The sequence below is a fragment of the Bos indicus genome, chromosome 7 (assembly GCF_029378745.1).
Source record: "Bos indicus isolate NIAB-ARS_2022 breed Sahiwal x Tharparkar chromosome 7, NIAB-ARS_B.indTharparkar_mat_pri_1.0, whole genome shotgun sequence".
Taxonomy (NCBI): domain Eukaryota; kingdom Metazoa; phylum Chordata; class Mammalia; order Artiodactyla; family Bovidae; genus Bos; species Bos indicus.
Window position 1 is genome coordinate 94,082,380 of NC_091766.1, and position 26,200 is coordinate 94,108,579.

A 26,200-nucleotide genomic window follows, 5' to 3' on the forward strand; every position below is an offset into this window, starting at 1 on the left:
ATACGACTCTTTGTGACCCTGTGGACTGCAGCCTACAGGCTCCTCTGTCTCTGGGATTTTCCAGGCAAGAGTACTGGAGTAGGTTGCCATTGCCTTCTCCCAAAATGGGCATAGAATATTCTCTTTGGACAGAGGAGCCTGGTGGGCGACAGTCCATTGGTTGCAAACAGTTGGACATGACTTAGAAACTACACACAACATAATTCTTTTGGGGGATAGGAAAAATTCTTCAAAACAAAAAGAAAATCTTGGCCTACCCAAGGTCAGTTTTGTACCAATAAAGTATTAGTTTTGACATGATATTATAGACCCCATTGGGGTGAGGGGAAGCAAGTTCACACTCATACACTCGGGATGACATAATGGCTGTCAATAAACTGACTTTGAGGAAGAATTTTATTCGCAGTTTTAAAATGCTTTTATCCATTGGACATGATTTTGGTGTACACTCTACAGTACTGACTGCACGACACTGGATATTTACCAAAGCCTTCACTGTCCATAACGTATTTTCCCTTCGGGTAATCGTCACCTGATTACCTGTTGCCCAAAGCTTATGTGATCATTTCCAATAGGAGATTTTACTCTCTTTCATTCTGGTATGATTGGTTTCTATAATAAATTAACCAGAAGCATTCTGTCTACCATCAACATATGGCCTCTGTTTTCCCCTCTTGCTTGCCTACAAATTCCTGCTTAAGCTAAAGATTAGACATGTCTTTTGCAAAAATTAGAAAAAAAGGAAAAGGAAAAGGCAGAGGAAACAGAGATCAAATTGCCAATATCTGTTGGGTCATCAAAAGAGCAAGAGAATATCAGTAAAACATCTACTTCTGATTTATTCATTATGCCAAAGTCTTTGACTGCGTAAATCACCACACACTGTAGAAAATTCTTAAAGAGATGGGAATGCCAGACCAACTTACCTGCATCCTGAGAAATCTGTATACAGGTCAAGAAGCAAGTTAGAACTGGACAATTTAGAACAACAGACTGATTCCAAATTGGGAAAGGAGTATGTCAAGGCTGTATATTGTCACCCTGCTTATTTAGCTTACATGCAGAGTACATCATGAGAAATGTTGGGCTGGATTAAGCACAAGCTGTAATCAAGATTGCCAGGAGAAATATCAATAACCTCAGATACGCAGATGACACCACCCTTATGGTAGAAAGCAAAGAAGAACTAAAGAGCCTCTTGATGAAAGTGAAAGAGGAGACTGAAAAAGCTGGCTTAAAGGTCAAGATTCAAAAAACTAAGATCATGGCATATGGTCCCATGACTTCATGGCAAATAGATGGGGAAACAATGGAAACAGTGAGAGACTTTATTTTTTTGGACTTCAAAATCACTGCAGATGGTGACTGCAGTGTCTGTGAAATTAAATTAAATTTCATTCTTTTTGTGAAGTTAAAAGACACTTGCTCCTTGAAAGAAAAGCTATGACCAACCTAGACAGCATATTAAAAAGCAGAGACATTACTTTGCTGACAAGGTCCGTCTAGTCAAAGCTATGGTTTTTCCTGTAGTCATGTGTAGATGTGATAGTTGGACTATACAGAAAGCTAAGTGCTGAAGAATTGATGCTTTTGAACTGTGGTGTTGGACAAGACTCTTGAGAGTCCCTTGAACTGCAAGGAGATCCAACCAGTCCATCCTAAAGGAAATCAGTCCTGAATATTCATTGGAAGGACTGATGCTGAAGGTGAAACTCAAATACTTGGGCCATCTGATGTGAAGAACTGATTCCTTGGAAAAGACCCTGATGCTGGGAAAAATTTAAGGCAGGAGGAGAAAGGGATGACAGAGGATGAGATGGTTGGATGGCATCACCGACTTGATGGACACGAGTTTGAGCAAGCTCTGGGAGTTGGTGATGGACAGGGAGGCCTGGTGTGCTGCAGTCCATGGGGTCGCAAAGAGTTGGACATGACTGAGCAACTGAACTGAACTGAGAAAGTAAATCTCAGAAGTTGGTGGAGAAGACTGTTGATGCTCCTAAGAATAAACCCATGGCTGAGGTTTACAAATGCAAGCTGAGAATGCCACGAAAAGAAATACTTGACCAACTGATCCAGGGCACTTTCAAAGTTAAGATTTCCAAGACTATTTTGGTCCAAAACCAGATGTCTTCGTGAAAGTAGACTGCTAACCCAAGATCAACAGAAAAAGAAATAGTAGCTTGTAACGGAGAATGCGATGGCACCCCACCCCAGTACTCTTGCCTAGAAAATCCCATGGATGGAGGAGCCTGGTGGGCTGCAGTCCATGGGGGTCGAGAAGAGTTGGACACGACTGAGCGACTTCACTATCACTTTTCACTTTCATGCACTGGAGAAGGAAATGGCAACCCACTCCAGTGTTCTTGCCTGGAGAATCCCAGGGACGGGGCAGCCTTGTGGGCTGCCATCTGTGGGGTCGCACAGAGTCGGACACGACTCAAGTGACTCAGCAGCAGCAGCAGCAGCTTATAAAAGCAAAAAGAAACACCCAATTGTAGTTATTTGCTTTAGAATGTCATTTTTAATTATTTATTTTATGATAAGCACTAATAAAGCCCAGTAGAACTTTTCACTGTCTCTCTAATTCCAAATTTAGAAGACTAACTAGAATGAATGCTGGCTCTTAAAATAATCTTAATTAATGAGCCTATAACCTTATATACTGCTGCTGCTGCTGCTAAGTTGCTTCAGTCGTGTCCGACTCTGTGCGACCCCATAGATGGCAGCCCACCAGGCTCCCCCGACCCTGGGATTCTCCAGGCAAGAACACTGGAGTGGGTTGCCATTTCCTTCTCCAATGCATGAGAGTGAAAAGTGAAAGCAAAGTCACCTTATATAGGTTTGACTATATCAAATAGTTGTACCAAAAATGTATACCTATTCTTATTTGGTAAATGGTTCTAACGACATTTCAAAATTTATGAAAAAGGTAATTTTGCATACTTCATATGATCTAATTTCAGAGAACACATAATTAAGTTCCTGAACTTATACTCTCTCTATAGGCACAATACACTGAAATCCATGAACACATACAATCTCCTTTATACTTACGTCAAGGAGAATATCCTTTAAGAAATCTAAATATGGAAAACTATGTATACAAGTTAATTAACCTCAAGTGAATTTAAGGACACTATTTCTAATATTGGAACTCAGAGATGCACTTTTAAAATGAGTTAAGCTTAAAATCAGCCTTTGTTACAGATGCTGAATTAAACTATACTTATTATAAATTGAATTCATCTATAAATAATAAAATCATATTTCAAATAAAAACCCACCAGTGTCAAAGTCTATGCAGATTCTGAAGAACATATGATATGTATTGATTGGCCTTGTCTATCAACTCCTGAGAACAGTGTCAGGCATTGTACACTGTTCCTTTCATGGGCCTTTTAACTTTTCATGGCAATGTGGTTTTTTGTAAAGGTTAAATAAAAATGGGTTCTTCTTCCAATCTAGAAATAATTAGGCAAAGCAAATTTGTTATCATAATAGCAGGAGAGATAGCACCTTTAAAAGTGAACCTAACGTTGCCAGGTGTGATATGACAGCATTTCATATGTGGAAACATCTTTGGGGTTTCTTCAGGAAGTTGGTATAGGGTTTGCTCTATGGCTTAAGGAGTTCTGGATTTACATTCACTAAAAGATGGCATCTTTTGGCAAACCATGGGAATTTTGAAGAAAGGAATACCTCCACGTATGCAGTGCTGCAGAGAGCCTAGGGAACTGCCCGGGTTCTTTGCCTCTGGCTCAGAATAAAGGAAGTGCTAAGACTAATATAGGACTGCCCTGCTGATCCAGTAGTTAAGAATCCTTCTGCCAAGGCAGGGGACGTGGCTTCGGTCCCTAGTCCGGGAAGATTCCACACGCCTCAGGACAACTAAGCTTGTGCGCTACAGCTACTGAGCACAGGCCCCAGAGCCCATGTTCTGCAACAAGAGGAGCCATCACACGAGCAGCCTGCACAATCAGAGAAAGCCCACGAGCAGCAACGAAGACCCAGAACAGCCCGAAGTAAGATTTTTATTTTAAAAAAGACCAGTATAAAAAGCTTTCTAGCAAAAAGATATAGTCTAGGAGTCATTTACAAAATCTCAAGGTAGAAGTTCATTCTGAAGATTTAGTAATTATGTAGCTCTAGTTATACTAACATGAAATAAGGGAATCTTTATGTGTCAATGAGTGGTTTTATTGCACCTATGAAAACAAGACAAACACAATAGAACATATGTGTTCTGCAGAAGCATATGCTATAAATGTATATATGCACACAGTGGATATATATTATAATATGTGTGTGTGTGTATATATATATATATATATTTGAGGCTTAAGATCATAGTGAAAAAGCTATCAATAAAACTGAGTCACTAACATTAAAAAATATCCTCAATGGTAGGAAACTGGTGGAAGCTATAACGTTAACATCTTTGCTTATGGTTGTGCCTATATTGAGTAAAATAAACCTATAGTTGATTCCACCACTTGTAAGAACTGCAAAAATCGATTGACTAGCAACACATACAATTCACAACCTCAGCAGAGAAATGCAGCATGACAGACCTTTTCTTGATCAAAATAGCTTGTTTAAAGACTGTATAAACCTAAAGAAGGGGCTGCCAAGAAAAGTATCTCAGAGTCGCTCAGATACACACCTTTCTCTGATGATATAAATTGCAATTTCCTTCTGGGAAAAAACAGGAACACTCATGATGCTTAAATTTATGATCAAGTTTAATGGGATTAAGATTTTTTTCTAAGACACATGAGTACATACTATGTCTGTAAAATCAGGACCCTTGTGACAGTGAAATGAGATAATATTATGCAAGTCAAAGGGGAAAAAACAGAACTGCCCCCAGGCAAGCCCGGTTATATGGCAATCTGACCATAAAAGAAATTTGCAAGGGTCAAAACCAAAGAGGACCCTAAACACCAAGCGGTGAACGAATGTGTGGGGTGGAAGCCGCTCTAATGGTCAGTCCTATTCAGATTATACATGTATGGACACATTAAACATTACTCCTGATACACAATACATATTAGAAACATTACTATGCCTATCCACTCAATGAATAAACCTCTAAAAGTTTTCATAAGTCACACTCTAATAACAAAATTTCTGGCAGATTCTCCAACCTGAAAAGGGCTATTTTTACACTTAGAATATGTTTAATTTTTATCAAGACAATTTTTGAAACAGAAAAAAAAAAAAAAAAGCTTTCTAATTTACTGTCTCAGATCTGGCTTTCTTAAAACTGGTATTAAGTTCTCAATTAGTGAGGCTTTCCCAAATAGTGAGAAAACTGAAACTTGTCAGGGGATGAGCTTCTCAATCCTTTCCCATCTATCAGGTTTCTAAAGTTCTTACTCCAATCTGAAAACTGTTCTCAGAACACATGGAAACTTTCCTTTCACACTGACACATCAGAGTCACAGTGCAGACTGCAGGGGTTTCAGTGTGGAGTGAATGAAATTCTCTACCTCAATGCAGGGATTTCGAACACTGTTAAAAATAGAATTACAATAAACAAGTTCATGTGGATCACTTTTTTATTTTTTAAATTTGTTCCTGGTATTTGAAGAGAATTGTCCTCTGTTGTGAGCTGACCTGTGTGTATGTGTGTGCACGCTCAGTCACTTCAGTTGTGTCTGAAGCTTTGTGACCCCACGGACTGTAGCCCACCAGGCTTCTCTGTGGGATTCTCCAGGCAAGAATACTGGAGTGGGTTGCCATGCCCTCCTCCAGGGAGTTGGCCTGGGTCCTCCCAAAGAATGTGTCCAATTCCTAACTCCCAGTACCTATGAAACTTATTCAGAAATGGGCTTTTTCATCAAATGTCTCTAGAGTTCAGCCAGATCTTTTTAACCTTTGAACAATCAAAACTTCTCAAAGCCTCAGGGAACTGAAATGATTTATGAACATTCAAAGTTGCTAAACTTTTCACAGTTGTTCTCGCAAAAACTGTCTACATTATCTTGTATTACCATACTGATTTTGACCCCCAAATAATTTATTTCCAAAAAAAGAAATGAGGTTTCTGCAGATAAAATACTTAAGGACTTTGAGATGAGATCATCCTGGATTTAGGGTGTGCCCTAAAACTCAATGACTGCTATCCTTATGAGAGAAAGAGGATGGAAGTTTGAGGCAGGAAAACAGAGGAGGATGCCATGTAGAGATGGAAGCAAAGATTGGAGTGATGCTGCCCCAAGTCAAGGAATGCCTGGGGCCACTGGAAGCTGGAAGAGGCGAGGAAGAATTCTTTGCAAAAGCCTTTGGAAGGACTATTTCCTACCACAACTTTGATTTCTTTGATTCTCAGACTCCAAAACTGAGAGAAGAAACTTCTGTTGTTTTAAGCTACGAAATTTTGGGTAATATGTTAAGGCAGCCCCGGGAAATGAATACAGCCTCCACAATACAAATTTCAAGGACTTAAACTGTAGAGAATTTGCTCTCACCAGGCATGTCTACACAGATTGCTCTTACTTTTCTAACAACATAAATAATCTTGTCAAGACATGACTTTCAAAATGTGATAGATGATAATGCAGTCCTGGAAAGCCAAACCTAATTAAAATATAAATGGCATTTTGAAAAGTAACTAGGCATGACAATTGCCAAAGGGCTGCTAGAGAAAACAAGGAACTCTGTTAAACTGGAACTTCAAATAAAGAATAAATAATTTTTTAGTATAAGAATACTCCAAGTAGTGTATTATTTCTTTTTCATTGAATAAATTTGACATGAAAAATAGTATACACTTAAGATGTACAGCATGTTACTTTGATATATTTACATATTGTATAATAATATGTTTATCATTATGATGATGTTTATCACATTACATAATTATAGTACAATGTTATTGTCTATATTCATTATACCATGGATTAGATTCATGAAATTTATTCACATTAAAAGATAATGGATTATTTGAAATTCAAATTTAAGCATCATGTTGGAACTTCCCTGTGGTCCAGTGGCTAAGACTCCATGCTCTCAATGCAGGAGGCATGGGTTTGATCCCTGGTCTGGGGACTATCCTTGTGGCTCAGCTGGTAAGGAATCCACCTGCAATACAGCAGACCTGGGTTCGATTCCTGGGTTGGGAAGATCCCCTGGAGAAGGGAAAGGCTACCCACTCCAGTATTCTGGCCTGGAGAATTCCATGGACTATACAGTTCATGGGGTCGCAAAGAGTCGGACACGACTGAGTGACTTTCACATTCACCTTCTGGGAACTAAGGTCTCACATACCGCACTGTACAGCCAACCAAAAAAAAAAAAAAAACGCAAGGCATCGTGTGTTTTTGTTTGTGAAATCTGGAACCCTGCAGTTGCAAAGGGAGACTGCACATCTCACTCAGTCACAAAGCTAATAAAATGTGGAGATTGGCTTTGAAATTATGTACAACAGACTCTCCAAGGTCATGTGCTTTCTGGTCCATGAGGTTGTTAAAGCAGGTATAATAAAATGTAGGAAAAAGTAGTAGCGCTCCCCAGAGCTATCTGGTTGTTCTATAAAACAGGTTATAAAAGTGGAAGAAGGACGGCCAGTTACAACTGCTCAGTGCCCACGATGTATAAAAATTCTGATATAAAGTTCAAACAACCTTCTAGTGACCATGCGGATGGTTGAAATGAGTTTTCCCTTCCATTATTTAGTGCAAGGATGACAGGGGACACAGGCATTTGGGCTTTGCTGGGCAGTAGGTGAGGGCATCAATATAATAAATAACAAGAGAGTGCAATCTCTGCTAATTCTAACAGTTACACAAATATTTTTGCCTATAGTCACATTTCCCCAAAATCCACAAGGTGCCCAGCCATCATTTAGTCTGAAAATTGCAATACTTTTTGAACTCCCTCACCCAATTTATCTCAGACGCTATTTGACATTCCCTGAACCAGCAGCTCTCCCATTTTCCTTTCCTTCTCCAGTTCCACATTCATAATCCCAAAACTATATTCCCACAAGACCATAGTGCTTCCCCGCTTGTTTTCTCACTGTGAACTACCCATCTCCATCTAATTATCATATATACATGTCCCAGTGCTATCTATCCAATCATATGTTTAACATCATCTGTTATTTACAGGTGAATCTACGATGTTTTAATCAATCCCAAACTTAACTCAGGTTGTTTCCTCTGTTTATATATCTCCTCTCATATCTACCAAATAAAAACTTCATAAACGTCAGGCAAATGAGTAAGACAGTGAAGCTGGGATAGAGTTTGCATTTTAAACACTTTGGGATAGTCTTCACTTCTGTAAAGTAGTATTTTCTCTCCGTTATTTCTTAGGAACATGGTCATCTCATTTTCTCTCTCAAAAGTTCCTATTTTGGACAGAGATGTCTATAGAGAATAATTTGCTACTACAAAAAAGACAGTGGTACACACACGATACCATCCAGACTCATACCTGTGAACACGTGAATAGAGGAACAAGATGGTGCGTGCCCTGCCCAAGGGACAGCTGCTAAGTAGCTCAGATTACTGGCATCATATGTTGCCAGAGTTTGCCTGATGTTTTCTCAGGACGACACTGACTTTATGCATTGCTGACAAGAATGCCACAGACAGGATGTATCTTTCCCAACGCATCAGATCAGGAGGTCCATTATGTCTGTTGGTCTCCTTACTGCTGATGTTAACTTTGCACTTGGTTAAAGGGATGTCTTCCAAGTTTTTCTACTGTAAAGTAACCTTTTCCCCTTTGTAATTCATACATATCTTGTGGGAGAAATAGTCTGAAATGATGCAAATGGCCAGTTTCTCATCATAATCTTGCATATATAGTTGGTAGCTCAGCTGTAAAGCATCCACCTGCCAATGTAGGAGGCACGGGTTCAATCCCTGGGTTGCAAAGATCCCCTGGAGAAGGAAATGGCAACCCACTCCAGTATTCTTGCCTGGGAAATCCCATGGACAGAGGAACCTGGCAGACTACAGTCCATAGGGTCATGAAGAGTCAGATACGACTAAGATTCTAAATAACAATTTTAGCATCGGTGGATGATTATTGCCTATAATAATTATTACAGTGATGCTTGTCAAAAGGTGATCTCCTATTCCTATTTTCACACCTTTGTTCATTAGAATTCCACCATGAGGAAAAGCTTTACCTTATCCCACATTTATTCAGTTATGTATTTATCATGATACACGGTTATCTATGAGCTCATAGACATCTATAGTATTCTATGTGTTATAATGTATGATTACCACTATTTATTTTGTTGCTGAAATGTACCAGCTTTGATCATCAGGAACGCCTTTAAGTTGGCTCCTATTTCGTTTTGACATTCTGCCATCCATTTTTGAGTACCTTATTTTTTGGCACTGCAAAATGTCCTAGGCTTGTCTTGTACTTTCCCTGCCCTAGATCTGCAATCAACCATTTTACCAGGAACCCTGCTTACTTTTATGGGGGAATTGTATTTAGAAACCAAGATCTGGGCCAAAAGTGTACAGATTTCCACTTTGTCATTACACCTTTGTGATGGCTTCTAGGTCCCCTCAGCAGATAGATTATACACACCCCTATCCATCTTAATTCCTATCTGTATATATAAGAAGCCATAAGTTCCTACTGCTACCTTTCTAACACAGCAAGGTACATCCTAGCTTTCTCCCATTCCATGTATGTAACTTCTTTCTCCAACAGTAAGAAATCTGGCTCTTTCATCTACAGTATATCTACTTAGTTGTCCATTACTAGTATATTCAGTAAGTAGTTTCAGAATTGATAATCATGCTTTGAAGTACATTAGTTATATCTAGTTCTTTTTGTCTTGAGTTTCACAGTGTATAATCCAAACATGGTTTTACTTAATCACTTAGATTAGCTGTTTTATTTCCCATCCCCCTGAGGTGTGGTTATGGTTAAATATCAACCAGGATGTGGGAATCTATCATCAATCTATCCATCCATCCATCCATCTACTCATTCATTTCTTTCTGTAATACTGCTGTCATTAAAGAGTTAGAATCATATAAGAAAGTTCATTGAAGAAAATGTCAGTAAACTTCTTCCTTATCCTTTTTACCCCATTCCTATCCTATATTCTAAACACCTATTCTTACATTATTGTACATTGTTATCAGTCTCATTCATTTCTGGATTTTACTTCTGATATTTCTTTTTGAAGAAATGAACAGCTAATGCATAATCCCTTATACTCCATTCTTACCTAAATTTCATACTGTTGCTATTCTTAGCACTTTGACTTTTCACTTAATAATAAATCCAGTAACTCCATATCAGTTCCTAGAGATTTTTCTTATTTATTTTACAGTTGCATATTATTTCATCCTGCAAATGTACTAAGGCTTATTTAACCATCTCTTCTATTCATGGGGATTTTGTAATTACAAAAAATTTGCAATAAATAATTATGTGCTTATGTATTTAATATTATTGGGAGGACATATCAAGGTCTAAAATTTTGATCACCTGATGCCTATTTCAATTTCATTTTAGGTCAAATGATGTAATTAAGATTGTTCTGAAGACTAAAAATGATTTATATATATATATATAGTGAAATACTATGTTAATAGCATTATTTTTTTTCCTCCAAGCTAACTATAACTTCTTTTGAGACCATCATTTCAATTCCATAAATATTTGTCTTCAGCTACTAAAAGAGAAAAAACTAAAAGTGTTCATTGCTCAGTTGTGTCCAACTCTTTGCAACCCCATGGACCATAGCCTGCCAACCAGATGGTTAATTATGAAAATTCCCCCATGTTTATATTCTAACTTTTGTAATCATACCTTCATTCATTAATAATATTTTGATATTTACTAGTTTTTACTTAAATCTATTATTTGTATCATTTCTAATCTTAAAAACCCCACTGCTACATTAATCATTTTCTCTATTTTATGTTTGTAGAGATAGGAAGGTCTTCCTTGGTGACTCAGATGGTAAAGAGCCTTCCTGCAAATGCAGGAGACCCGGGGTCAATCCCTTGGTTGGGAAGATCCCCTGGAGAAGGGCATGGCAACCCACTCCAGTATTCTTGCCTGGAGAATCCCCACGGACAGAGGAGCCTGGCGGGCTATAGTCCATGGGGTCGCAGGGAGTCAGACATGACCAATCAGCTGTGATCTTGTTTGCTTCCTTTCACTTCCTAAGTGCAGATATCAGTTAGGGTAGGAGAAGAAAAAATGCAATCCTGTGATGCCAGGAGCACTCAGGGTTATCTGACAAGGAGTTAAGAGGCTAAGGGACTCTCCTCCTTCTCAGTGGGAGGAGTTAAATTCAAACTCAGTTTCCTTTAGGAATGTGGGCCCTCGGGGCCTTCAGATCTCCACATCTGGAAGCTTGAAACATGCAAAAGATGTTAGAAAGTCTGTTTAAGGTATACCTTTTGTCCTACCCCTAATCAGGGTTCAAGGAATAATTAATGTATCCCAAGCTAGTTCATCAGGAGATGGCCTTGGGATATGCAATCCAGGAACTAAACAGTGTTTGCTTTGTCTTCCTTTTCATCATGACCTACAAAATCTTGTTAATCCACCATGGGATTATTGCCAGGTCCAGTCAAGTTTAAGGAAATCCCATGTTGGGAATCTCCAAAGTTTTGGTGAGATGCAGTTTTATGAGATTGTGCAGTTTTGTGAGATTCAATGGAGCAAATCTATGCAGCAAAAAGAATTTCTGGTCTGTGAAAAGGTGAATTCCAATATGGCTTCAAATGTGTGCCTCATCTACTCAACTGACTCTGTCACTAATTATATATAAAATGCAGGGTCTAACTTGTCAGCAATGTGACAGGGACCTCACTGTCTGGGTTGGGATGAGTCCAGAGTTTTCGAACTTGTATCATAACCTCTTTCTCCATGGTCACAGGCGTCAGACATTTTGAGTAACATCACTGAACCCAGACTTCTAAAATTCATATTACAGTTGATCTTTTTTAACTTAAGAAACCACAAGGAAAACAAAGCTTGTCAAAAATACAGAGAATAAGCTTCCAGGTGACACTGTTCTTACCTCCTCGATCTCGGGCAGCTAAACTTTGACCCCGTCTTAATGTGATGTCCAATTGGTACATTCCGGGCTCAGCCAAAGGGACATCTGCATTACTGGTTCCCGCAGTATTTATTTTCTGAAAAGCAAGAAAGATATACAAAAATTAAATTTACTATGTCTATTTTCTCCTGTGAGGGACCATGTATAGCTAAATGCAAACTCTAAAAAACAGTCAATATAATAAATCATCTTGGGAATTCACCCAGTAGCATCATCACCCAGTTCTCTGAAGGTTTTGAAATTCATGAAATTCTTTAGACTCAAAATTAAGACACAGTAGTTACAGGAATTCTTGTTTTGACTCAGATTAGAACAACAGATATAATGTGAAAAACATTTCCCATGGAAAGCCCCACATAATTCAACCAAGGAAGACTAACGCAGAAATAGTGTCTGAAGTAAAGATACAGTCAGTGACGAATGGAGAATAAAGGTGTGTGAGAACAGTTGACTTCCACAAAACTGAGTTGAAAACTAAAATGATTTATTCAGGTGACTTTGTTGATTCATTTATCCACACAAAGGAACTCATACTGATGGATTACACATGTCTATTTTAGCCCCAACATAAAATATGATATAATTATATAGAAATAAATTCACCCAGCATGTTGACAGTACTTGCAAGAAATAAATTCTCAATAGGGCTAAGTTCCTAATGCTGCTTTCTATGGAATAAAAGTGTACAAACTATTTTTAGAATAAAAAAAGTCTCTGCAAGGCTACCTTTATAGAATTTCTTTAGCAACAATATACTAGGCATTGAGTAATAAATGCACTTGCAAGAGGAATAACTGTATACTAAAACAACATAAGAGAAACATATAGTAAAAACTTTAGAGATCATATTTTATACTTCCTGACATGTTGAGCACAGTAGGAAAACTTCTTTACATGTTTGAGATGATTGAAAATTCTTATTTTTTTTCCAATTCAAAAATAAAATTACTTTAAAAAAAACTTTTGAAGCTGAATTTTATTATCACATTTATAAAAGTTGTTAAAATATTAAAACACCACCACCTGATTCAAATGCCCACTTTGCCCCACGAATGCGTGCTCAGTCGCAGACATCTCCGATTAAATCTTTATTGGTTTCTAACTATCAAGAAATTAGGAAAGGGTTGATATCTGACTTGAGGAAATAATAGGCTCACGCAAATGAAATAAAATATTAATGAGCTTAAATTAAAAATGGGATAGAAATTTAAGTCTTAGAGTATTAATTCCGAATTCCACTGAGAACAACCAGTTAACTCACTTAAGGAAATTAAATGTCCCATAATGTAAGAATATTTAAAAGTATTTTTTATACCCAATAGGAGTATTCCTCAAGGTTCAACAGTATTTTCATCTTCTAAATATTGCTTTTATAACCCAAAATAAAAAACTTAATATATATAAATATACTTCTATAAATATAAATGCTGCTGCTGCTGCTAAGTTGCTTCGGTCGTGTCTGACTCTGTGCGACCCCATAGATGGCAGCTCACCAGGCTCCCCCGTCCCTGGGATTCTCCAGGCAAGAACACTGGAGTGGGTTGCTATTTCCTTCTCCAATGCATGAAAGTGAAAAGTGAAAGTGAAGTCACTCAGTTGTGTTCGACTCTTCGAGACCCCATGGACTGCAGCCCACCAGGCTCCTCTGTCATGGGATTTTCCAGGCAAGAGTACTGGAGTGGGGTGCCATTGCCTTCTCTGATAAATATAAATATACAGAAGTATATATATATATGTATATATGTACATATATATATACACACACTAAGTAAAAGTGACTAACACTTTGACTTCTGGAATGATGAAAGTGAAAGTGTTAATCAGTCAGTTGTGTCAGACTCTTTGAGACCCCATGGACTATATAAACCACCAGGCTCCTCTGTCCTTGGAATTCTCCAAGCAAGAATACTGGAGTGGGTTGCCATTCCCTTCTCCAGGGGATCTTCCCAACCCAGGGATTGAACCCGGGTCTTCTGCACTGCAGGAAGATTCTTTAACATCAGAACCATCAAATGATATGCATGGATAAGGCAAAATATTATATACCATTCTGGCTTTTAGATTTCAGTTTTTGTGTGAACAAAATATTATATTTTGTTCATTATTTCACAATTTATTGAACTTAGAAATATCATGGGCACTTTTTAAATCAGTACATAGAGATCTATCTAGTTTTTTTTGTTTTTTTTTTTTTTGAGATACCTAATTTTCCACAGTGCACAAAAGCTATAATTTCAATTATTTTCCTAATGAACATATGAGTTGGCTTCAGTATTTGCCACTATAGAACCTGTGATTTTATTTCTCTTATAGGATGCATTTTTCCAAAAAGGTTTAAATAGTTCACACTCCTACTGAAAGCGCACAAGTGCCTATTTTCTACACCCTAGTCAGCACTGAATGTTACCAACTTTCAAGTTTTGTGCATAAAAATATCATCTTTCTTCAAAACACATTTCCAGCACTATGGTGAAGTGCCTTGAATCTAGCATGAATGGCAAGAGTGATAGCTCTTCGCTGGACCACACAGAAGATGCCCACTTGGTAAGAGGAAGCCAACCAACGCCTTCTGACTGCCTTTTCAAAGAACAGTTTGTATGTGGGTTTAATTAATAAGCAAGATTTAAATTAAAATCCAGCAAACATGTAAAAGACTATGTTCTGAGCCTTTCTTGAGGCTCTATTATATATATATATTGTTTCAAAATAAATGCACTAACAAATATTAAATGTAGTTACTTTCTAAAAAATGGAATAAAATCTATAGGAAAGTAGAAACTTTCTACCCACCCTGCATCCTCTTCTAGTATTACTTTAGAGGCAGAAAAGTTTGAATGCTCAGATATCTGTGTATTTTTGTAGATTTCATTGCTCTATTCAGTGTTTCTTGAAGTTTAGAGTGAATAATTTATAGAGTGTTTGGTTTAACATTTTAAAATGCTTATTACACTACATGGGCAAATTAAGGACCTTGTACAGCCATGAAATAAAAAGACCCTTACTCCTTGGAAGAAAAGTTATGACCATCCTAGACAGCATATTAAAAAGCAGAGACATTACTTTGCCAACAAAGATCTGTCTAGTCAAGGCTGTGGTTTTTCTAGTCATCATGTATAGATGTGAGAGTTGGACTATAAAGAAAGCTGAGCACTGAAGAATTGATGCTTTTGAACTGTGGTGTTGGAGAAGACTCTTGAGAGTCCCTTGGACTGCAAGGAGATCCAACCAGTCCATCCTAAAGGAAATCAGTCCTGAACATTCATTGGAAGGACTGATGCTGAAGCTGAAACTCCAAATACTTTGGCCACCTGATGAGAAGAGCTGATTCATTGGAAAAGACCCTGCTGCTGGGAAAGATTGAAGGTGAGAGGAGAAGGGGACGACAGAGCATGAGATGGTTGGATGGCATCACCAACTCAGTGGAAATGAATTTGAGTAAGCTCCGAGAGTTGGTGATGGACAGGGAGGCTTGACATGCTGCAGTCCATGGGGTCGCAAAGAGTTGGACACAACTGAGCAACTGAACTGAACTGAAAGGTAATTATAATTACACTAGGTTTTCCAGTTTTGCTGTTTGAAAATTTAACACCTAGTTAAGAGACAACTTTGCTGGATTTATATTTATTGGCTTTTAAAAGCCTGAATAATATTCAATTCTGTGTGTGTGTGTTTACAGCTCACATTTTTTCTCTATCCCTTTCTCTTATGACAGACATTTAGGTTATTTCCATATTTTGGCTACTGTGAATAATGCTGTAATAAAGGTGGTAGTGCAGATATCTCTCCAAGAAATTGATTTCATTTCCTTCAGATGTATACCAACTTCCCCATCTTGTTCTCCGTGTACTCCTGCCCAGTCTTCAATTACCATTTCATTCAGTTCAGTTCAGTTGCTCAGTCGTGTCCAACTCTTTGCGACCCCATGAACCGCAGCACGCCAGGCCTCCCTGTCCATCACCAACTCCCGGAGTTCACCCAAACTCATGTCCATCGAGTTGGTGATGCCATCCAACTCTTTCCCAGCATCAGGGTCTTTTCAAATGAGTCAGCTCTCTGCATCAGGTGGCCAAAGTATTGGAGTTTCAGCTTCAACATCAGTCCCTCCAATGACCATTTCATTAACACTTTATATATCTCTTATCTATTATCATATTATATCTAAAAATTTGCCATTTTAGATTATAAACACTCTGTTCTCTGTTGTTAAAAGTTTAAGGATCTGAGCACAAAGTGTGATGGAGACTATGAGGATAGAAGATGTGTTTAAGGTCGCGAGACCCAGCTGAGTGGACACATACATGGAGTTCTGTGACAAATCTGGCTACTCCATGGGTACTTTGGCCTCTCTCCTCTCCTGTGTCCATGGATGGCATCTAATCTGTTTCGGCACCTTTAGTCAAGAGAGTCCTTCTCAATACACTGCTCTAAGCCAAAATTAACAATTGATTACAATTACACTTAAACCATGTCCACTCAAGAGGTAGGATTAAAGACAGACTGTAATATAATGGAGTCATTAAGTCACTGGGAGAGCAGGCAAGAAAGACCAATTATTATGGGAAAAGAATCTGAGGCAGCTTCATAGCCATGACAATAAAGCAGTTTGAAAACAGGAGTAAGACTTGACAAAGAAAGATCTAGGAGAAGGGAGGATGGGAATAGCAACATGAGCCCAACACTGAGTAGTCATAAGAGGGTGCATCAATGCATTGTGTGAGAAATAAGGTAGAAAGGAAGATTGATGTTCAGTCACACCAGCCTTAGCAGAGTTTCCAACTGTGGGCAACAGGAAACTCTCACGGGCTCTTGAAGAGACATAGCCAGGACTCATTGAACAAACATTTACTGCCTGTCTTTCACGTTTCCTGCTCTGGATAATGTTACTAGATTTCAGAGAGGAACAAAACTCGGCCTTTCCTCTATGTAGGTTGGATGGGAGTAGAGAAACCCTGTGGATACCGGAATTATTTTAAAGGTTTTACGACAGTTTAAGTTACAAGGGCTTGATCTAGTCGGTGGTAATGGGAATAAAAGATGACTTTGAGAGATATTGAAGAGAGTCAGTCAACTGAATTGTCAACTGACAAGATGGAGGAGATATGGGAAAAGGACAGATGAGTCACACGGAAGTTTGAGCTGAGCTGCCGGGAGACTGGTAGTATCAGGAAGAGAGAGCAGAAAAGAGAGGAGCAGCAGGTTCCAGGCCACCTCTGGTTCAACCTGTAAGGATACCCCCATTCCTGGAAAAAAGAAAGTCAAGAACTTAGACAGAGCTAGAGATACATCTCCCCTCAGGCTCACTGAAATAGTACCAAGAAGAAAACTGTGTTATGGAGGGATATTAGAAATACAGTTTTTATGGGTATAAAGCATCTTTTTCAAATTTATCAAATATAAGGACATATTAGGAAAGATGTATCTGAAGTACCAGGCACATACACAGCTCTAAAACAAACCTTTTTTTTTTTTTTAAGATTTAACATTTATCTAGTGACTATTACAGGAAATTTAAATGTTCCCTCCCTCTCACTAAACTGCCATGTCCCACATTTAGACAGATGTTGCTATTTTTTAACCACTTTATCGAGGTGTGATATGTCAAAGCTGTACGTATGTAATTTATACAACTCCATGAGTTTGGGAATAGGTAGACACCTGTGAAAACATCACCACTATCAAGACCGAAAAAACCACATCCATCCCCTTCCAAAGGTTCCTCCCACCTCTCTATTGTTCCGATTGTTATTTGTATGTATATGTGAGTGTGTACCTATGTATGTGGTAAGAACACCTAACATGAAGTCTACCATCTTAGAATATTTTAAGTATGCAATACAGTACTGTTACTTATGGATAATATGCTAGAGAGTAGAGCTCCAGACCTTATTCATCCTGCAGTGAAATTCTGTTCACTTTGGCCATCACCTCCCCATTCTCTCTTCCTCCCACAGTCCCTGCCAACCACCATTCTACTCGCTGCTTCCGTGAGTTTTACTATTTTAGATTTTATATGTAAGTGAAGTCATACAGTATTTGTCTCTCCGTAACTGACTTTTTTCACTGGGCATAATGCTTTGTGGGTTTCCCAGGTGGTAAACCCTAGTGGTAAAGAATCCACCAGCCAATGCAGGTGACGCACGAGATGTGAGTTCACTATCTGGGTTGGGAAGATCCTTTGCAAGAGCAAATGGCAACTCACTTCAGTATTCTTGCCTAGAAAAACCCACTGAGGAGGCTGGTGGGCTACAGTCCATGGGGTCGCAAAGAGCTGGACACGACTGAGCGCACACACAATGTTCTCCAGGTCCATTCACACTGTCGCAAATGGCAGATTTTCCTCCTTGCATAAGGTTGGATGATATTCCATTGTACATATATACCAAATTTTCTTTATCCAACAATGGACATTTTGGCTGTTTTCATGTCTTGGATATTGTGAATAATGCTGCAATAAACATGGGAGTACAGGTATCTCTTTAAGGTTCTGATTTAAATTCCTTTGTATAAGTACCAAGAAGTGGGGCTGTTGAAACATATGAAACCATAAAAGACCCCAAATAGCCAAAGCAACCTTAAGAAAGAAGAACAGAGCTGGAGGCATCACACTTTCTGATTTCAAACTATACTCCATAGCTGTAGTGACTGAAGCAGGATGACACCACCAAAATACCAGACAAATAGATCTATGGAACAGAACAAAAAACCCAGAAATAAACACACACATACAGTCAACTAACCCTCTATAAGGGCATCAAAAATATAAACTAGGGAAAGGACAGCATCTTAAATAAAAGATGTTGGTAAGTCTGTATATCCACATAGAGAAGAATGTAATAAAGCCCTTGCTGCTGCTGCTAAGTCGCTTCAGTCGTGTCCGACTCTGTGCGACCCTATAGACGGCAGCCCACCAGGCTCCCCCGTCCCTGGGAGTCTCCAGGCAAGAACACTGGAGTGGGTTGCCATTACTTTCTCCTTATCTTATACCAAATGCAAAAATCAACTGAAAATGAATTAATAACAGTGCAAGATCTGAAGTTATAAATTTTCAAGAAGAAAACATAGGGAAAAAGCTCCTTGACAATGGTCTTGGTAATAATTTTGGATATGACATGAAAAACTCAGGCAATAAAAGCAGGACTAGACAAGTGGGACAACATCAACTTGAAAAGCTTCTGCCTAGCAAAGGAAACAACAAAATGAAAAGACAACCTATGGAAGGAAAAAAAAGATCTGTAAACCATGTATCTGGTAAGAGGTTAATACATAAAATATAAGGAACTCATACAATTCAGTAGCAAAAAAAAAAAAAAAAAAAAAAAACTGATTTAAAAATGAGCAAGGTCCATCTAGTCAAGGCTATGGTTTTTCCAGTGGTCATGTATGGATGTGAGAGTTGGACTATAAAGAAAACTGAGTGCCAAAGAACTGATGCTTTTGAACTGTGGTTTTGGAGAAGACTCTTGAGAGTCCCTTGGACTGCAAGGAGATCTGACAGTCCATCCTAAAGGAGATCAGTCCTGGCTGTTCATTGGAAGGACTGATATTGAAGCTGAAACTCCAATACTTTGGCCACCTGATGCGAAGAGCTGACTCATTGGAAAAGACCCTGATGCTGGGAAAGATTGAGGGCAGGAGGAGAAGGGGATGACAGAGGATGAAATGGTTGGTTGGCATCACTGACTTAATGGGCAGTTTGGGTAAACTCCGGGAGTTGGTGATGGACAGGGAGGTCTGGCGTATTGCGGTTCATGGGGTCGCAAAGAGTCAGACACGACTGAGCGACTGAACTGAAGGATCTGAATAGATATTTCTCCAAAGAAGACATATGAATGCCCAACAGGAACATGAAAAGTTGTTCAACATTGCTAATTATCAGGGACCTGAAAAACAAAACTATGCCTGTTAGAAAGGCTACTATGAAAAAAAAAAAAAGATAAATGCTAGTGAAGACAGAAAGAAGAAATAACCCTTGTTACTTTCGGTGGGAATGTAAAAGAAATAAGCTTAAATTTTTAAATCTGGAGTTCTAGGCACACTTGGAGGTTTAGGAGGTGTCTACAATAATCCTCAATTTAAGTTTTGGGACTGTTGAAGTCAAAAAGCAGATTCAATATCTGAAACTGAAAACTATAACATAAGTATAAATGTGTAGCCTTGTCAGGTCACTTGCAGGAAAGTCAAAACAAGACTGTGGAAGAGAGGGACCATGAGAACATGAAAGGAAGCATCCATGTCTTCTACTCCATCAAGGCACCATTTTTAAAGAAACTCTCCCTCTAATGTTCCTGGCTTGCTTGAACTAGAACAGTTACCATGCACGTGATGTCAAATTTCCTCATACCAAACCGTTCTTTCCCTTATTTTATATGAACTGGTGGTTCTCAACCTCAAGGGCTTTGAGTAAGCACCCAGAAACTTTGAGGGGGTGGGACTCAGCTATCAATATTTTTCTTACAAATCCTCTGATGATTTCAATTTGCACCCTAGCTTGACCCACTGTGCCATTGTGCCGGTTATAAAAGCATATCTTTGAGGAAGTTTATATACAAAGAATTTCCAGACTTTTAACATTTGTATCATGAAACACTTGTGGAATATATGTAGGCATCCACAAAGGGTCGCTGTGACTTTGAGTTCTGCTGCTTAGAAGACCTTTTCCCTAACAGAAGAAAGCTTCTACCAGAAGATACAATGGTACTGATGAATTTAAAGTGGGGTTACTGTGTTAGCTGGGGGTGGTTGATCCTTATTATCAAGAGGAAATAGTTATTGCAGCACTGCACAGAAAAGGAGAAGTATGTCTGCATTTGGGGAGATTTTCTTGGGTGTTCCTAGTACTGCCATGCCCATTGGACTGTAGATTGGTTAAGCTGTTTCAGGCTTAGTGTAGCTGTTTGTCTATCCACAAAATCCACTTCATGAAAGTAGAAAAGTTCATGAAAGCTTTGCCATTTTTTGACTTCTAAAATTTAAGAACCTTATTAAGGATATCAAGAGGTATCCTCGAAGACGTCTACTTAGTTATTACCAGTTTCTACTGTGGAAAAAGGGACTTCAAAATGGAGTTGGTATTGCCAAGGGAGCTATTTAAAATGGAGCCAAGAGACCATTGAGGAAGCAGGGTTTAAGCCTGCCCTCACTGGGTGGAAGGATAAACTTTTGAACTGCTCCAAACCACAAATATTTCAAGGACATTGCGAGAAAACCTGCAACGTGTCATAAAACCAGACTTCCACCTCCCTCTAGTGATAGCCTTTAGCAACCAAATATGTATAGATAAGAACAGCTTCAGCTTGCCAGCACCAATCATAATTCTTTCAAAACAACTTTTGCAACCTTTGCAACTTTCACACACCTAAAGTTGGCCTTTATAAAACTCTTCCTTTCCTCTCCTCCTTGGAACACATTTTTGACTCCTACTCGAATCTATGTCTCCCAAATTACAATTCTAAGAACCCCAATAAAGCCTTTATTTCTTTGCAGCTCTGCTGTGATGAATCTTGTTCAACACTACTTAGTCATCTCTCCTAGTTTCTATGACATTAGTAAAATTCGCACAGTGAAATCACCATTAAATGGAAATAAAAAGTTTTTAAAATTTAATTTGTCAAAAACAGAATTCAGAAGTCACTGGAATATTCAAAGTTCAGTGAAGCTCAAGGATTCACTTGTCAAGGGGACATTATAATCAGTTAGAGTTCAACTCAGCAACTTCAGAAAGCGAAACCAAATAGAATGAGGAAAATTTGTGCCAACCAATGGGCATCCTCCACTAAAGATGCTGGTCAGAGGGCCTGTCTATCCACAGCTCCACCTAAAGGGACAGCTTATGCTTGAGTCTGTGTACACTGAACTTCCCTGCCCCTTGTTCAGCTGATTAGATCTGGAGACCTAAACTAGAGGCAGACAATGAATAGGCTGGTCAGTGATAGGTGGTTAGTCAGCAAAATTGTTATTAGGCAAAGGTTGTTTGGACCAAGCTCAGGGAGAAGTTGAAAGTGCCTGCTAAAGTTACTTAGGAGACAATCGAGAGACTGGAGAGGTCATGAAGGCCTACAGATGACCCCAAACTAGAAAACAGGTGCTGTAACTATGATGAAGTACGGAGTGGAGAAAATAGAGGGTAGAATATAACTTCATAGGAGGACATTCAGACAGACCAACTAACCACAGCACAGGATGCCAACAGCTGGGCAGGAGAGTAAAAGATCCATGAACTCCCACTGCCGAAGGCCCAGAGCAGCTGGGAGGCCAGGGCAGGCTGCTCTGGACTCTTCTATCTCTCTCTGACCCCCAATCACCCTTCTCAACTCCCTTGGGGAGAGACAGCTGAAGTGAGCCCTTGGCTCTGACAATGGAATAGAGTGGGAAAAGAAAAGAGCAACAAGAATGAGCAAAAGAAGCAGAGAAACAAGAAAGCAGCCAGGTTTCCCAAGAAACACAGGAAATCCACGCACTGCCAGAGAAAAATGCTATGGCAGAGAGTGGACGGCAGAGAAGCTGCAGAGAGATGGAAACGGCCCCGTGCCTTCCAAATCTCCCTCCCCGGTACCCTAAAGTGATCATGGATATTCACATACAGATGCCCCTGTGATGCCAGCTCCCCACGCAGACAGAGCTCCAACAAGGGCATCACCCTGCAGTTACCAAGCACGGAAAACTTAGTGTTTCCATGAACATTTTCAACAAGAACTGGGGCAAAGGCTTACGGTAAAGGTAAGCACATCATCTATCATTCCAACTGGGACACATTAAAAGAGCAAAAGAAGTGCCTCTACCAACCGTAAGGCATAAAGAGGCATAAACAAAACTGTCCCAGGTAAACTGCAATATGTACCAATACTGCTTAACAAGTTAGCATTCAGGAAACCAGAAAGATAAACTAAGCAGAAAAGCCTGTTCCTCTGGTTTGTTTTTGTTTTGGCTTTTTTTTTTTTAATTTAAATTTATTTATTTTAATTGGAGGCTAATTACTTTACAATATTGTATTGGTTCTGCCACACATCAACATGAATCCACCATGGGCGTACACATGTTCCCCATCCTGAACCCCCCTCCCACCTCCCTCCCTGTACCATCCCTCTGGGTCGTCCTAGTGCACCAGCCCCGAGCATCCTGTATCATGCATCGAACCTGGACTGGCGATTCGTTTCATATATGATATTATACATGTTTCAGTGCCATTCTCCCAAATCATCCCACCCTCTCCCTCTCCCACAGAGTCCAAAAGACTGTTCTATACATCTGTGTCTTTTTTGCTGTCTCACATAAAGGGTTATCGTTACCATCATTCTAAATTCCATATATATGCGTTAGTATACTGTATTGGTGTTTTTCTTTCTGGCTTACTTCACTCTGTATAATAGGCTCCAGTTTCATTCACCTCCTTAGAACTGATTCAAATGTATTCTTTTTAATGGCTGAGTAATACTCCATTGTGTATATGTACCATAGCTTTCTTATCCATTCATCTGCTGATGGACATCTAGGTTGCTTCCATGTCCTGGCTATTATAAACAGTGCTGCGATGAACATTGGGGTACACGTGTCTCTTTCAATTCTGGTTTCCTCAGTGTGTATGTCCAGCAGTGGGATTGCTGGATCATAAGGCAGTTCTATTTCCAGTTTTTTAAGGAATCTCCACACTGTTCTCCATCGTGGCTGTACTAGTTTGCATTCCCACCAACAGTGTAAGAGGGTTCCCCTTTCTCCACATCCTCTCCAGCATTTATTGCTTGTAGACTTTTGGATCGCAGCCATTCTGACTGGCATGAAATGGTACCTCTCTGGTTTGTTTTTGAACTGAACTACAACCCTGGGTTTAATTCTGGGATTTTGACTTTGTAATAGCCCAAATCAAACCCAATGAACTTACAAATTTTCAGGGCCCTCTAAATAGCAGTATTTCACTCTCCTGAAAAAGTATGAAATTCAGTCCTCCCCAAGCATCTTTGCTGGGACTCCTACAACACTGGTTACTCACCCTTGACTCGTCGCTAATTGTTTCTCTGCAGCATCGCTGCATTACCACGGATGGCCTTTCCACCTACACATATAGTATATAAAATAATCAGAACCATAGGAAAGAAAATAAAATTCCTTTTTCCAACCCTCTTGTACAGACCACTCCTTTTGTAATTCGACCCTGTAACCAAACTTTGTGTTACAAGAGGCAAATTCTTATGATGAAAGGGCAGGCTTGATATCAACTATTTAATTTCAGCCAAAGATACTTATTCTTTCGCATCTTTTTTTTCTCCTCTAATCTTTAAAATGGGATAAAATTCCATGCAAAGGACTGTTTTGATTATGAGATAAAATATGTAAAAACACTTTGCAAATTAACAAATTATTTGAATATATGTAGCTATTGGGGGCAGGTGATGAAAAGAGCTATCATAAAACAGAGGAAAGATGACAGGAATCAGAACACAAAGTCCTGTATACAAGACTTAGTTATATTATTAAGGTGCTTGAGGCAGAGGGAAAATTTGTTGAGGTCTATGACCCTAATTTTCCTCTTCCTAAGAAAATAAAATAAAAAGCGACTCTGTGAAAATTTAAAAAAAAATCATGTAACTTAATGCAAAGAGGATTTTTCTTGATTTTTTAAAATAATAATATACATTATGTATGTGTGGGGCTTCCCAGGTGGCAGCAGTGATAAAGAACCTGCCTGCCAAAGTAGGAGATGTAAGAGAGGAGGGTTCGACCCCTGGGTCGGGAAGATCCCCTGGAGGAGGGCATGGCAACCCACTCCAGTATTCTTGCCTGGCGAATCCCATGGACAGAGGAGCCTGTTGGGCTACAGTCCCTGGGGTCACAAAGAGTCAGATGTGACTGAAGTGGCTGATCACACACAGCACAGAGATTAGAAAGTAGATTCTGCTTGGTTTGCTTCTTCCACTTTCAGTATTATGATACTAATTAATGACTGCTATTGTTACTATTTCAGCAAAATATTTGTGAGACCCGAGAGCAAGACAGATTTTATTTGTATAAACTCTTCTGACCTTTTGTCTTTCAGTGAATTCCCAAGCATGCTCTTTCTTCCCCTCTAAAAAACCAAATTGCATTAAAAAGTGCAAGATTACCTGTTAATAAAAAAACAAACCTCAAAAAGAAAAGACTTGTCACAAAAAGGCATAATATACCAGCTTGCTATGAGTTCTTGTGCCAATAAGTATTAAAAATGATTAGGCCAGTTCTATTATTTCCAAAATTGGGGCATATGCAAAGGAAAACATTTCCTTTCAGAGGATTTGAACTTTTGAGATTCTAACAATCTCAGAGAGAGAAGCTAGTGTAACAGATGTCACATTGACGCTAAACATTTGGGATTTTGCTCAAAAATACTTTTGAGTGTTTACATGTATTCCCATCTATAAATCTTGCAACACACAGATCCATAGCCTCACTGGCTTTTATGATTAAACAAAAATGCCTTCTTATCAGACTTAAATGCATATACCTCCTTCCTTTGGAATAATTCTACAACTTTTACTTTTTTCTGTGAATTACAAGTACTTTTGAGTTCCTTTATCAGAACTTATTAAACCAATGAATCAAAGTAAGATTTTAGTGTTTTTATCAGATATTACTTTGTCTGAATGTCTTATTGTTCCTTCTGGTAAAATTACATAGGTGTCTTGGAAAAGCTCTAGATAGCATGACCTCTACTACTTCTTTTATTCTAACATTTGATTTTCTTTAAAGAAAACCACGGTGATAGTAATTTTTCTGAAAAAAAAAATTAGCAAAGTTTAGTAATAAATCTCCACCTCCCCACAATACCCCAAATACACAAAGTTCACCTCATCTTCATTCAGGATTTAATTTATTCACTCACTCACTATTTTTTTTATCCCCTTCTGGATCCCCAGCACCAAATGAATGTTATAGAGAACAAAGAAAGATGTTTGAACATATTCTTTTCCTTCAAAGACTCTCATGGAGACAGTGTTGCACTTAAAGTTTAAATGCTAACATAGGAAAATAAGGTAAGAGGTGTTTCATGGCAGAAGAATGAGAAGCCCTCTATTTCTTCGACCTGCTGCTCCTCCTTTCTGCTCTAGATGTGGGTTTGAGGTATAAATCTAGCACCAGTGATATTTGGACCCAAGCAGGCAATGG

General features: G+C 38.9%; 1 protein-coding gene across 13 annotated transcripts in view; it reads right to left on the reverse strand.

Moving 5' to 3' along the window:
• MCTP1 (multiple C2 and transmembrane domain containing 1) overlaps nucleotides 1-26,200 on the reverse strand; it is a 564,579-nt gene that overhangs the window by 293,628 nt on the left and 244,751 nt on the right. For all 13 annotated transcript variants that reach the window (XM_070792146.1, XM_070792142.1, XM_070792144.1 and 10 more), the window contains exon 2: nucleotides 12,029-12,143. In XM_070792146.1, coding sequence (XP_070648247.1) covers nucleotides 12,029-12,143 — 115 coding nt within the window. The remainder of the gene's footprint in view (nucleotides 1-12,028; nucleotides 12,144-26,200) is intronic.